Source organism: Nicotiana attenuata, unplaced genomic scaffold, assembly GCF_001879085.1.
Source record: "Nicotiana attenuata strain UT unplaced genomic scaffold, NIATTr2, whole genome shotgun sequence".
NCBI classification, from domain to species: domain Eukaryota; kingdom Viridiplantae; phylum Streptophyta; class Magnoliopsida; order Solanales; family Solanaceae; genus Nicotiana; species Nicotiana attenuata.
The window spans coordinates 5,150-20,715 of NW_017676508.1; the positions used below are offsets into that span (position 1 = coordinate 5,150).

Here is a 15,566-nt window from a genome sequence, read left to right on the forward strand (position 1 = left end):
ACAAAAGAGAAGTCATACGAAGTGCACCCTTCTCCATGATTTAGAAGACTCAGAGAGAGGAAGGGTTTCGTAACAGTTTATATACAGTTCACAAAATATCATAGCGGTAAAAGCAATACTTAGCACATTAGGCCCAAACATGTAACAAAATCAGATAATAAACAAAGCCAAATATAACAATTTATCTAAGCTCGAATTCTGAACCCTGAACCAGAGATTTTGGGTTCTTGCTCCCCAGCAGAGTCGCCAGAGTTGTCACACCTCCTTTTTCTACCCCGCGAAAGGGTGTAAGGGAGTTTTTACAATTAAAGGACAATCGAAACGGGATTATATTATTAAAAGATTCAGAGTCGCCACTTGGGAGATTTATCGTGTCCCAAGTCACCGGTTCAAATCCCGAATCGAGGAAAAGATTGACTCTGTATTACAGTTCGCGAACTAGAAATCCGGGTAAGGAATTCTGTTAACCCGGGAGAAGGTGTTAGGCATTCCCGAGTTTCGTGATTCTAGCACGGTCGCTCAACTGTTATTATTGGCCTATTTATTTGATTTTAAAACATGTTCAAAACCTATGTGTATTTTTTAACCTTAACCGCTTTTGTTCATTTTTAGGAAGATTGCAACGTTAGCTAAAACACGTCTTTGGATCGCGCCACATGAAATGCACCCGCAGTCTGAGACATATTCTATTTAACGCTGTTAAGATTTGGATTTGGGTCACATGAAATGCACACCCGAGTTGAGTATCACATTGTGTGAGTTTCAGGAATGTGCACCTGATATTGAACAACAAAGTCACAAGAAAATGAGAGATCAACAAGCAGCAGCAGTATAGCAGAATCAACACCAGCAGAACCAGCTCAAATCAAAATGAGTATGGAAGCAATAGAAAACAGTCTCACTCGAACAAAAACCACAGCAACTTCAAAACCAAACCTTAAACACCCAACTTCAATTCATTTTAACACTAGATCAACCAGAAAATCTTTTCGGAAATTGAAAGCTCAAGAAATCACAGAAGGAATTCAATGAAACAGTAATTTTTACTGAAATTCTAGCCGTCTTTGTTTTCCCTCAATTTTATCTCTTCAACTCTGACTTGAAATGCAAGATAGGGTGCCTTTATAGGCAAGGCATTAGTGCAACCCCCCTAAGAATCAGTTTTGCACCTTAGTCCTTTTCCAATTTTATTTTTTGCTTAGATATCCCTAGTTAAAAATCTGAAGTTCAATTTAAACCCCCACCCAGCTTCCTAGAAGCTTCTCAATCTGTTACACCCTAGATTCCCTAAGCCAACTTCCTAAATTACCCTCCAATACCCTGATCAATTACCCTTCCAGCCTAGTTATTTTACTGCTGAAACCTATAACCAGTTGTGGGTCAATTTCGAACCAATGGTTCAGACCCAAATGGATGGGTCAACCTGGAACCCAAAGCCCAAACCAAAAATCAGAAACCCCAAATGGCTAATCCGAATGAGAAGTAACCCCAAAAGCCCAAGATATGAACTAAATGTGAATTTCTTTTTAAGCTAACACCAAACCGGAATTAAGCTACATTAACCAAATTAACAAAAGAAAACTAGTTCAAGCCAATTAACATAAAACGCCACAACTCGAAATAAAATTAAGAAGAGGAAGAATGGCAAGCAGAAACTTGAAAAAAGAAAAACTAAAAGACTAACGGAATGGGCCCTTATTTAATCTAAAGGGGACACCCGGGTTCCAAGTTCTTCAACAAATTCAAACCACGAACATACCAATCGAACAATAATAGAAAAGGAAGAAGAAGAAGAGAGAGACGAACGAAAATGAACAAAGAAGGAAATAGAACTCACCCAACACTTCGAACTGGAGGCTGACTTCCGATTTAAATCGCAAAATAATATTAATCACCTGTTCTTCGTCAAGAACAGGCGAATAACATTGCTTTGCGACAAAATTGGCCCTGAACGCTCAAAAACACTGAAGAGGAACTCTTGCATGAACGAATTTCAACTCTGGCTCCCCGGACTTGAACCCTAGATTTATGATTCGAGAAGCTTCGGCCAGATTTGAGGGGAACGAAATGGGGATTTGGAAAGAGGGAGTGAGGGGTGAAATTTTAGGGTGATTTGGAGTTCTCTTGCCTGTGAAAATGGTGGAACTCCATGATTGCGCTAGGGTTGAGACGAGGGAGATGAGAGATGGGGATGAACAAGGTACTAGGTTTAATGAGAGGATTTCGGACATATTAATTATAATGGGGGATGGAATTTCGGTCGTTGGATGCTGGGAGATGGAAGTCCAGGATTAATTGAACTTGGAGGAACTGAGAACTACGTCGTTTGATTGAGAAGGGGCTGGACCGGGTATGAAGTGGGTTTTGGGTTGGGTCGACCGGATTTTGATGGGTAAACGTTTGGGCTTCGAATTAATGGCCCAAATCTGACTTAATTCCCCTTCTCTTTTCAAATTCTTTTTATTTCTTTTCTTCTTATCTTTTTTTTTCTTTTCTTTTTAAAATAAATTAAAATAAAAACAAACCTAAATTAATCCCTAATCAAATTATCCTATAAAATTAAATTAATTACTACAACTAATACTTATTGCAACTAATTAAAACCAAATTAAACGAAAAACTACCAAAATTGAACGATTAAAATTAAAAGTGCAAAAATAACCATTTTTTGTGATTTTTCCAATTCTTATAAAAAAACTAATTTACTAATTAATTAAAAAATACAAAGTTATATCCTAAATGAAAATGCAACATATTTTTATATTTTTCATTAATTAAATAAAAATACAGACAAATGCAAACGATTGACAGAAAATGCCACAAAAATCCACAAAATTGCAAACAGTAAAAAATTATTTTGTTTTGAATTTATGTGAGTAATTCATATAGGGCAAAAATCACGTGCTCACAGGAGGATCTTCACAAAATGGACAAACTTGGTAATGATATTTGTAGGGATTTGTTATATTATCCCGAAAAGTCATGGGTTGGAGCATATTTTGAAGTGCATTCCAAGTGCGATGTTGTTGAAAATTATATGTGTGAGACCTTTAATTCATGGATTTTAGCTTCTAGGCATAAATCAATTTTAACTATGTTGGAGCAGATTAGGATGAAAATAATGACTAGGCAAGTGGATATGTTGAAATTTGCTGATACTTGGATATCTGATATATCACCTATGGCTAGGTTTCTGTTAGATGATAACAAAGAGCTTGTTAGAAAATGTACTGTCCTTTGGAATGCTGATGTTGGATTTGAGATTGGAGAAGGACTGCATAAGCGTGTAGTTAATCTGACTGATAAGGTATGCATTTGTAGAGCTTCGCAGTTGAGAGGTATTCCATGCCAACATGTTGTTCTTGCATACTATCACATAAACAAAGAACCTGAACAGGCAGTGGAGCATTGGTATAAGAGGGATACCTTCTTAAAAGCATACAAGTATTTCATCCAGCCTATGAAAAATATGAAGATGTGGCCTGAAACCAACAATCCAAAGATAGAGCCTTCCAAACCTAAACCCATGCCCGGTAGACCTCAGAGGAATAAAAGAAAAGGCAAAGATGAACCAAAAAAGAAATATGAAAAGTTGTCCAAGTGTGGAGTGAAAATGACATGTTCCAAGTGCCATCAACAAGGACATAACAAAAGATATTGTAAGGTAAATTAGTCTGAATTCTTTAATGTATTACTGTTCATATGAATCTAGTGTCATTGTCATTGTCAAATGTTTCCTATTGCTCATTGTCGTGCAGGCTGAAAATTGGATGCCTTCACAGCAAGGTAGCCAAAGCTCACAAGGAGCAAGCCAACCCGCTGCAGCAAGAAGCTCCAGCCAACCTACAACCTCAAACTCTGTGTGTGATGATACAACAAGAGTTAGAAGGGTTCATAAAGCTAGAAGCTCAAGTCAACCACCACCAATTTCAACAAATTCGTGCAGGCCTGCTAGAAGAGGATTAGGTAGTCAACTTCCTCCAAAGGGTAAAGGAACTACTGTCCAAAAGAAAGGAAGGGGTGCAGGTAAAGAAGATGATGAAAAAAGAGGAGAAAAAAGGTCCAAAAATGTTGGATTTGGCATCTATACAGCTGTAAGTGGAACTCAAATACTAAATGTATATATTCATACATATTTCATCTATAATATGACTTAGAAATAACTTACTGATTGTGCTTCATTATTTGGCAAACTGCAGCCCGGAACATCAAGCCAAAGAGTTCTTGGAAGTGGTTCAACTTATAAGAGTGCAGCTCTAACAGGAATAGACCTTGATTTTAAGGCTAGAGGCTTGAGGTGGAAGGGTCATGATGCTGTCACAACTTTCCAGTTGCAGCAGATGAAGGCAAACTTCAGCAAGAAGTAGTATCTTAGGAACTTATTTTTTGACTATATGATTATATAGCAGCAACCTATTATATTTTGGGATCTAGTTTTTGAAGAACTAAACTCTTATGGTTCTATTCAGTTGTGTAATCTTTCTGTTCTTATTAAACTTGGTAAAGATCATTTCTAAGTGTCAATGTTACATAGCAGTAATCAATGATATTGGCTATGCCCTGTTTTGTTTTGGGCAAACACCCTATAATTGGTGCTTTTCCCTCAATGTTACATAGCAGCAATCTGCAACACTTCAACAAAAGCCAGCTGTGCAAAATTTTTTATAGCAGATAAAAACAGAAGTCAGCTGTACAATAGTCAGCGAAACTAACACAAATTTATAGCTAACAAAAGTCATTTTAGCAACAACAGCTGAAATTACATAACAATGCTAAGATTACATAGCAGTGCTTTCAAAACAGAAGCAAAAGCATTACATAGCACTGCTAAGATTACAAAAGTGCAGCAGCAACAACACCTAAAACAACCAAACTAATCTGCAAACCACATCAAAACACAAGAACGACATCAGCCCTACAGTTAGTTTCCATAAAACGAGCAACAATACAATAACAATCGTCAAAAGGATCTGTCTTCTTTTTGCTCGAACTTTCTCCTCTTCAAAGCTTTGACTCTCTTTAGTAAACCCCAAATTATTTTCCTTGCTTGAGTAGGCATCTCATCATCATACCAACAAAAATAATTACAACCACCCCTTTTCTACAAAAACCACAAACACATTTGATCAATTTTTATCAAAGAAAATAACTCATAAAACAGAATACAGTTAAGAACAAAAAATTTACCTTTCCAATTTTGCAAGCAAAAAACCTACGACCTGGGTTTAGTTGGGTTCAAGAAGCATTCAACTTTGGAGAAACACCACACTTACAAATTCGAGCGGCAGTGCAAGGTGACATTAACAAGTTCGTCGATTCCGATAAGTTCGACATTAATGGATAACTAAGTTTCGACCTTAATAAACCCGGCAACAACAGAAACGAGAGAAAGAAGAGAAGAAAAGTAAACTCGGCAACAACAAAAACGAAAGAAAGAAGAGAAGAGAAGAAAATAATTGATACCAAGCAGAGAACATAAACGATAGAAAGAAGAGAAGAGAAGAAAATAATTGACAAGTAGAGAGGAGAAGTGCTGGAGCAGCAAAATTGGATTTCTAACAATTGGGAAAGGGATTAGGGTTTAAATAGAGATATATTTAGTTCACAATGTTACCGTTATGTGTATAATTAGGAAAGGAAAAATCCCTTCTGTGCCACCTTCACGCGCTTAAATAGGTTGTAAGTCACGCTATATGCTACCTCACAAAACGTGTTTAATTGGTATATTATATGCCTAAGAAATGAGTTCAGATGGAAAGAGGCCTAGTTTAAGTATCTAAGTGAAAAATAGTGCCAGCTTTAGGTGTCTCTGTCTGTATGTATTCCGCCAATTTCAAAATGGAGAGTACGATACTTCTATTGGACAAGAACAATTGAAAAAATAAATAAATTGAATGCTTCATTTCAATTTCAAATTTGAAAATGGAGAATAATGATATTCCTCTGCTGGACCAGAACTGTTCTTTACGGTTGGTTTGAGATTTCCCTCTCCTTCCCTCACCCCCAAAATCTGGTTTAAAGTAGCATTTGTTTAATACCAGAAGACTAATGTGTGTTAACTATATAATCAAGGAATATTTCTTGGTCATAGCTCTACGTTAGTTGGTCAAATGTCACATTAATATCTGAGATTACAATTGAAGGTGTAAAAGCTTGGGATAATATTTTATTATTGCAATTCGATTAATTGCGAGATTCTCATATATTTCTCATTTTCGTGTTTTCCGTCTATTAGTTATTGTTAATTATTGGTCGCATTATTGTGAATTAATAAATTAATTATGACATTTGATTGAATATTTTAGTGTGGACTGTGGGCTAATAAGTCATTCAACTGTATCATTTCAAATTTTCTCCAATTTCGATACCTCCGCCAAATCTTCTTCTTCATTCTTCTCAATCATATTCTCTCTCTCTTAGCTGTTTCATCAAAACTCCATTTAAGTCCATTCTCAGAAAATCCTCTTACACCTCAATCCTCAAGTTCAAACCCTAGCNGGACAGATAAATGATTGGCCAAATGAAAAATATGCAATAAAATTGACTTCACCTGAAAAATGTGAAGTTGGACGGATAGTCCCCACACCTGAAAGTGAAATGAAAAATCAAGTTGATAGACATAAAGACGACTTGTGGCACAAAATTTTCGTAAATATCCTGATATTAGAAGACATGTTTCTCCTGTGGGGGGTCTGACAATACATTTGATATGCATATAATGAAAATCCTTGAATGATTTAAATTGTTCTGAAGCATATTAAGGTTCCCAAGAAATTTATTAAATAAATCTTCTGCATATCCTTATGTAGATTAGAGCGATCATGGCGTACATGATTTATTTTTGTGTCTAGTGCAATTGGTGCACTAATATATCTGGCTAGAACCATGAGTATAACAACATGCTAGCAAGATATAGTTTTATTGCAATGTGGAGATATTGGAATACAATTAGTATTATATTTCAAAAGGAATACTTGATTTAGATTTGTTTATTCTAACAAATATCGCCAAGATTTTGTTGGTTATGCAAATGCAGGCATTTTCTGAAGTTCGTTCTTCAAACATTCTATTTGCATGTGAGAGTACTGTCATATTATCATATTATAAGGCAGTTAATTGTTGATACTTATTCAAGTCATGCCAAGATAAGCAACTGATAAAGCAAGGGGCTCAACACACAACAGGCGTGTGACTTGACTTTGAAGAGAAGATTCCAATAATACTGAAGATAATGTTGTTTGCTTATATCAATTGAAAGAAGGACTATCGAAGGAGACAAAATAAAGCACATTCACCAAAGTTCTTCAACAAATTTGTTCAAGTGATAATTTGACAAACTTCTTCACAAGACATTGTGGATCTCAATATTAGAGAAGTTGTTATACAAGCTTAGAATTCGTCGTCTCTGAAGAATAAAGTGATGTTTTCATCAGAGGGAGGCAAATACGCACTGTACTCTTTTTCCCTTAGCTAAGATTTTATCCCACTGGGTTTTTCTGGCAAGGTTTTTAATAAGGCAGCAAATAATGCATATTGCAAGATATGTGTACTCTTTTTTCCTTCACTAAGATTTTTTCCCACAGGATTTTTTCTTAGTAAGGTTATAACGAGGCACATTATCTATAGACATCCAAGGGGGAGTGTTATGAAATATTATTTTGTTGTGGATGTCTATAACTCCTAAAGAAGTTACTCCCACTACTCTTCTCCATTATGTAGATAACTCCCACTACTTCTCACCATTATAATTGTAACTCCCACACCTCCATAACCTCCCCATGATCTTCCTCCATGATCTCAAATGTATGCCTCTATGTAATCCTATAAATAGAGAGTTTTGGCATCACATTGTATACACTTAAATACATAGAAGAAATAAGATTCTCTCCTCTCTTGCTCTCTACATTGTTGTCTATTTTATTGTTCTATATTGTTACTTTGAGCTAAGTTTCGTAACACGTTATCAGCACGAGTCTCTAACCAAGATTTGAGTTTGGTTCTTCTTCCACACATGTTCTAATTAGTCTCATTACGAGAATCAGAAAAGAATAACTACTATAACTAGTAAGTACAAAAACAGGTAAGTGTGAGGTTGGACTTGAAAGAGAGTCTGCTATGCTCCAGGTTTACTGCTCCATTACTTATATTGTGTTTTTAAGTCTTTTGAGTTGACAATTTAACTTCCCAAAATATGAATTCCTTAAATGTATAACTTCCCTGTATCATCAAAGAGAAACCGTGCATGAAATCCTATAACAAGAAACTATCAAATGAATGTTTTTAGTGCGCGTAAAAAATAAAGAAAAATTAATTGAGGAGGCGTGCCTTCATTTACTATGTCTATTTTTCTATGCTGTAGCCTATTTTATGCAGAGATTTCTCCAAAGGTACGGTTACCCCCTTTAACTTCTTTATTAGTGTTACCTAAATCTCAGCATGTGTATGTAACTTAGGATGTCTGATAATTTGTAAGGGTAATGTTTTCTTCTGGATACTTTAAACTTGTGATAACATCAGTTAAGAAGTTTGAATCCCAAGTGCTTTAGAAGGTAGAAATAGCTGAAAACAAAATAATAAATGTTTGTTTCTAGCTACACATTACCTTTGTGGTGCATCTATCGAATGGTATTCTGTTACATTCTGTACTAAAAGTGTTTTTCCTGTTAACTTGGTTTCCAATAGAGACAAAAAATTTAAGAGATTACTTTTAATCTGTTACGTCTTGATGGACTGCGTTACCCCGTACAAGTGCCGGTGGGAGGTAGCCGGCGGATTAGTCAGACATGTGCGCAAGCTGGCCTGGCTATCACCGTCATAAAAAAATGTTTTCCCTACTTACTCTATTATAGTGCTGTTTCTTCTGATGTAAGTGCTGTTCGGTGAATTATCAGTGACTTAGTGTTAGGATCAGTTTTATTATCCAAAAGAATAAGGGGGATTTTCAGTGGTTTTAAGTGTTGAAATTGGATTGCTATTATATACATGATTGCTGAGAGTGGTATTATTCTTGCACTGGATTGCAAGAGAATAAAGGGGACTATATGTGGTGTGTAACATTTCCCAGTTTTTCGTCTTATACTGCGGACTTGTAACAAATTCTCTTAGGCTTCAAGTTTTGTACTATTTGATGATGTCCTCCATCTTTAATAGTTTCAGTTCTTACAATGCAAGCTTTGCTTAATTTTGAGGACAAGCTGACTGTGACACAATTAATTCTGTGACAAAGCTCACCTCAAGCTTAAATGTCCAAGTTCTTTCTTTATTAAAGAAGGTCTTTATCTGCCCCCAGGGCCTAGCTCAAGTGGCAAAGGGTGGTGGATTTGTGTCTTAGGTCACAGGTTCAAGCACCCATGCCATGCAAAGCTAAACCTGGTATTTAAGTGGAGAAGGGTAGAGGGGCGAGCCCATTATCTACCGAGTTTCGAAGGCTGCGGTTGGTCCAAAGGATCGGCCCCAGACGGATTTCTCGGTCATCAAAAAAAAAAAGAAAAAAAAGGTCTTTATCTCCAAACAGTGGTTGGACCTACCACAATAGGTTATGGTAATTTTAATTCTGATTGAAAACTGACTAGTGCAGCATGCAACTTCTGGCACATCTACATTTTCTATTGGTGTATGTCCAGAAAGCTTTGGGTTGTTTAAGTATTATCTATGAGTTCTTAAGATCACTGTTTAAAAAGAAGAAATAAGAGAAAACTAAAGGTATCAGCAAATAAAATTTGCAGTGGAGACACTTTTTGATCAACAATTTTCTTTGTTGTATGACAGAGTGATGCAGATCATTTTCGAAATTCCAGCAGCCAAATTGACATCAAGAAGAATCAGAGCATCAGGCTCAATGACTTCCCTTCATTACTGAAACCAACAGCTGTAAATAATACACAATTAAGGAGGTCTTTTAGCCAAAAAGACATGTGACAATTGCATGATGGCTACTCTGTAAGCCGCAACAATTTATATTTGATTATCTTTGAATAGTAGGGAACTTATTAGCTTAATGTATCATTTCTCAGTTGCTGTTGCCCTTTGCTCCAATAATGTTTTGATTTTTGTGTGTCACGACATGACTTTTGGCAATGTTACTAATTATGTACTTCTTCATTCATATTAGAGTCACTCTTCTGCCTTGACTGACGATGACACAAAGGATGCTCTTACCTGTAAAAATGGCATCGAGAAAACGATTCAAGCAGTTTATGCACAGAAAAAGGTTTATTTTGTTTATCTGTCGAAGTAGCACACAATGACTTTTTTTTGTGCCTTATCGGTTGTTTTAAAAAAAATGTTATTGTTTTTCAGGGTGAGCATCCAAATGGGGATGTTGTGAATGGTGAACTGTACGAAGCAATGAGAAAAAAACTCAGGCATGCCGTTGAAGAAATCAAAACTGAACTTGAACAGGTGTGTGATTTAATTGTTCCATGAAATAAGAAAAATTACTTCCGCATAGTTAATGAGCTTGCTAACTATTTGATGTTTACTCATGCAGACCATGGGGAAGAAAACTAGTAGCGCCAAGTCAGGTCATGTGGCCAGAAAGAATCATGTAACAAAATTGGAGCAAGTAAGTTTTCTCCATGCTTACATTTTCCCGTCGCACACGGGTCACTACGTTATGAGGTCTTTCTTCTAGTTTAATATTCTGCCTCCTTTTGCACACTGTTTCTGATTCTTCTTTGGCACTCACTATGTTATGCGATTTAATCCATGGAAATTTAATGCCTCAACTTTCTTTAATATTAAAGTCGTAGAAGTGTAATCAAGATCTGCTCGATGAAATTCTGCAGGAAGACCACAGAGGTAGGGATCAGCAGATTGTCAAAGAACTTCCTGATACAAAAAATTCTGCTGTTGGGCAGAAACAACCACGTAGGAAGGTCTCTCCTTTTTTGTAGTTGAACGGCAATTTCCAACTTTCTTGATTAGCTGTTAGTCACCTCTATAGTAGATCCTTTATTACAAGCTTTTTACAATTTTCCAGAGAAGCAATGACAGAAACAGGACATCAAAACAATTGAATGAGGAGGCAGAGAAGTTTTTTGAGGATTTCATTGCAAATATAGAAGATACAGATTTTTCTTCTTTTGATGGAGAAAGAAGTGATGCAAGTTCAACATTAGGAGGAGTAGCTAAGCCAAAGGACAGTTTTACTTATGGGGAAGCAGTTAACCAAAGTCCTGCAGGAGCTACTTGTCATCCTGTTGGAACTGATGGGGTGATCTTGCCTTGGTTGCAGTGGGAGACAAGCAATGATAGTTCTTTCACTCCCAAGAATGAAGAGCAAACTCCTGTTAGTAGGAAAACGTCAATATGTGATGCAAGACAGGTAAACTGATACTTTGTTTTGATCTGGTATGCTTGTGTTGTGATGGGATATCAACTCTTACATACGCACGTAAGGATAGGTGTCTTTTATAGTAATATAGTTGGCAGAACTTAGCTCCTGTTAATTGCCCTATTAATTTATTGGACTTCGTCAGCTCCTTAGCTTTAGCCTAGTTTTTGGCTGTAGAGCTGACTATGCCTTTATGTTTCTCTCTCTTTTGTACTCCTTGCATCTTCTTGATGCCTTTAATGCAATTGTCTTACTTCATCAAAAAGAAGAAAAAAAGGTGCTTCCTTTGGTATGACGTACTAGCAAGAAATTAGGTGCTGCCTTTAGCTATATTTGCCAGATGATTGGATATGTTTTTGGAATTAGTTTCTTTGGTTGGCTTTAAGTGGTCAAACTAGGAGGATGTTGACTCACTATGGTCCGGTGAGGAAGTACCATCATTTTGCCTATTTGGAGATTTATCTTGCTAATACTTCTTCATAGAGAAGACCTGGAAGCCTTTCCATCCAAAAATGCTAGACATTAAACAAATTCCTTTGTTTAACACAAATTGCTTGAAGTTACTTTTGCTGCCGTGCCATTTAAGTTTACGCATTCACTTTAGTAGCATGGTAGCCATATAGTTTATACATATATAGAAGTAGTAAATGCCATTTTCTTCCCTTATGACATCTATTGTAACTTGGCTCCAAATTACCTTCTTGTAGGACGTCACCTCCCCTCAGAATGATAGTAGTTATTCCGTCAGCAGCCATGGGAGTTGGAGCCCAGCAATTGTGCATAGTCAACCGAAGAATAGAACAATCTATACAGTTGAAGATGGTGGAGACGTATCCGGAGAACTTGAAAGTTGCCAAAGTTCAGGATTTGATATGGCTGAATATAACAGACTTCAACGAAGTGAAGAGCTATTGTTTGAAAGGTACAGAGAACGAAATAGAATTAGTTCAGGTGGTCTTTTACTTTGTGGTCATTTTCTCTAGTTACTTTATGTTGCTGATACTCATTTGCAGCTAGTAAAGTATATAAATTACTCGAGTTATTTTGGAGTACCAAAAACTTGCATGTAGTCATTCTTGGAAGTTGGAATACACTACAAAGTAGTTCATACACGCCCACCGCGAGCATCCTATGTTTATTTTCCTTGCAATTCTGGAAGTGTATCCTTCCCGGTTCATTATTTCTGATCACTATAATATGACGGACAAATTCCAAAAAAAAAAAAATTTCCATATGGATCAATTTCTATTTTTGTCAAAACTTTGTGACGAACTGTTTCAATGATGCAACTAGCCATAAACTGATTGAGAATTCGTCACCAGCCCCAACTCCTAGAAAAAAGGGGATGTTTTATTTCATATTTAACTTCATATATTTTTCTCCTGCTTCAACGTAAAATATTTTCCCAAAGGGGCAAATTTTGGCTTTTCTTCACATACTATTCATTCATTAATTGTTTTTTTTTGATGGTTGTTACCCCTTGTGTTCTATTGTTATTGTATTGTTATTGTTACATAAAATACAATGCTTGTTTTGATTGTTACTTAAATTATATTTTATTGTATTGTTAACTCCGTCGTTACGTAACGACGAAAAGTGCCACTTTATGGAATAACCGATTGGATGTGGTCGCGTCGTTATCTTATTTTTTTCTCTCATCTTGCCCTTATTGTTAAATAATTTTATCTTATCCTTTATCCTACCTTTTTATATAATAGTTTTAACTCGTATCTTACTTTTTCTTTATAATATTGCAAATTTATTTTTTGTATTGTTGGTGTATGACATCATGAAACTATGGCAAGAGCCTAGAAAGACAACTATACATTTATAATAGCTTAATAAGAATCCGACATTCGTTTTATATTCGGGTGGACGCGGTGGAAAGCGAGTTTCATTTGTTTCATTGCTAGGTAAATTGCATTTGTTATGAACAATAAAAGAAGAAGAAGATATTGTAGAGAAAAGCAGGGATATAGAATTCTTATTGATTTGAGATGATTTACAATGGAATAGAACCCCTCTATTTATAGGGTAAAAGTGATTTAGCAACCAAGTAATAATCCCTAGAATCTCTCTAAATATAGACATTCACCATAAATAAAATTCTATTTATAACACTCCACCTTGAATGTCTATCTACTAGATAATGTGTCTCGTTAAAACCTTAACTAAAATAAAACCCAGTGGAAAAAAAATTCTAGAGAAGGAAAAAGAGTATACATGTTTAGAAATATGCCTTTTGGTTGCCTCATTAAAAACCTTGCAAGGAAAGCCCAGTGGGACAAAACCTTATAAGGGAAAAAGAGTACAACGTGTATTAACTCCCCCTGATGAGAGCATCAATTCACATCCTTGAGCCTTCGCATTTCAATCTTGTGCACTAGCTTCTTGAAGGTTGACGTCGGCAGAAACTTGATGAATAAAATAGCCATATTAACTCCAATGAATATGTTGCACCTCGAAAATCCTCGCTATCACATTATCATTCTTATAGTTATAACAAGATACACATGTGCGCAAATAACTCTTAGGATATGGTACTTCAGGACCAAGAATTGTATATGCTTCAAGCAATTTAAATCCTTCAAGGATTGTCATATAAGTCATATAATAGACTTTAATTAGATGCATATCAAGTTTTCATGTCATGCTAGACAAATAAGATATCGAAAATTGATTGTGCATATCATTGACTTTATACTTTCAAGTGTTTGAACTACATGTCCAAAACTATATGTCTTTCATATGCAACCAATTCTATTTGATTTGTGTCTCTTCTATTTGGCCAATTTTTTTGTGTCTTTATTCGACAAACTTAAGATCCTCAACTATACTTAGCACTATCATGGATGTCGTCGACGAACATTATATATCGGTTCCAACATTTTTCATAAAGACATGACATAGAGATCTCTTCATTTATATTTTCAGGTACCTGAATCTCTACTGAGATTTTATGAAGTTATGTCATGTGACCTTCTAGATCACTTGCCTCCTTTATTATGATCATTTAGATCATTTGCTCATCTTCTTTATCAAGAATTTTATTTGAAACCGATTTGTCTATACTCTTTAAGCGTACCATAGACTTTGTCCTTCTAGGACTTATAGGAGCATTTGCAATGAGAATATAGTTATTTTCTTTGGGCCAACAAATGAGTCTGGCATGCTTTGCAATATATTGCAAATGAATTATCCTTTTATGAACTTCAAGTTCATATTATCTTATTCGAGGATCTAGAAGTACACATAATAATTCATTCCGCGTAACTTTTTCTCAAATGTTTATCATCTCTCCCCCTCATGTTAGAAAAACCAACTTGCTTCCTCAACTTTGGGAATTCATCGTTGTGCGTTATGGTGTTAATCAAAATATACACCGCGTATCAATAATAATAAGATGGAATTATTTGGTTATTGACCCTGAACCACTTGTGAGGTGAGAAAATAATATACTTTCGTATATAACGTCTATCAAACTGATATATATAACTTTATTATTATAAGAAACAGTTTAACTATTAAGTGGAGGCACTCAATAAATTATTTTGCTAAACCAACTGTGATGTAAACCAACTTATCAAGATGAACTATCTTGAATAAAAAATCTGGAAATTATGCTCTAAATCAAATTACTGAGCAAGTTACCTCGCAAACACCATGTTGCGGGTTAATAATAATCGCACATGTAACCATCTCATAGATGCATCTTATGTGGTATACATGGCAGGTGAATGGGCCCATATTCACCTTTGATATTTCCAACATTCATGGGATTCAATCCCAATTTTAGTTGGTCAATTATTTAATGAGAACAAGCAATATAAGAGAATTCGTAAAGAACTTTCTAGTTCTTTAATATTTACCCATGTGAATTCTCTATTATTTTTGCACATCATACTTAAATTGATATGGCTAAACCAATTATGCCAACTGAATAAATTATCAATATTGATAAACTTCAGATTTACACCATGACGTGTGCAATTATCAATAAACTCCAAGTTTATTATGATATGGATTTTTATATCAATAAATATCCACTTTAGTGTGGTATTCTTTTATTTTTGTAGTACAAACTGGAGAATAAAGCGGGTAGCTTTTCACATACATATTATCCCGCTATAAGTAGTAGTAATAGAAGATATTAAATCTTTCCTTTATTTATAGTCTCAATATAATCAACCGCTTTCGCGTATACTTTGGAAACTGATTAAGTTTCTTTGAG

At 35.5% G+C, this 15,566-nt stretch overlaps 1 protein-coding gene across 1 annotated transcript; it reads left to right on the top strand.

Annotated features, from left to right (window-relative positions):
* Nucleotides 1-9,747: 9,747 nt before the first annotated feature.
* LOC109221052 lies at nucleotides 9,748-12,449 on the top strand. Its single transcript, XM_019385511.1, has 7 exons — nucleotides 9,748-9,939; nucleotides 10,112-10,210; nucleotides 10,300-10,401; nucleotides 10,490-10,564; nucleotides 10,788-10,877; nucleotides 10,982-11,326; nucleotides 12,043-12,449. Exons 3-7 carry the CDS (start codon nucleotides 10,348-10,350, stop codon nucleotides 12,316-12,318), a joined length of 840 nt encoding a protein of 279 aa, XP_019241056.1. The 5' UTR covers nucleotides 9,748-9,939; nucleotides 10,112-10,210; nucleotides 10,300-10,347; the 3' UTR covers nucleotides 12,319-12,449.
* Nucleotides 12,450-15,566: the final 3,117 nt, after the last annotated feature.

What these genes read in the sequence shown, in the direction of transcription:
- LOC109221052 (XM_019385511.1), top strand. Translation starts at nt 10,348, where the DNA reads ATGAGAAAAAAACTCAGGCATGCCGTTGAAGAAATCAAAACTGAACTT. An exon ending in TCAAAACTGAACTTGAACAG is followed by an intron (nt 10,402 to 10,489) that starts GTGTGTGATTTA and finishes TTACTCATGCAG; the next exon opens with ACCATGGGGAAGAAAACTAG. An exon ending in AGAAACAACCACGTAGGAAG is followed by an intron (nt 10,878 to 10,981) that starts GTCTCTCCTTTT and finishes ACAATTTTCCAG; the next exon opens with AGAAGCAATGACAGAAACAG.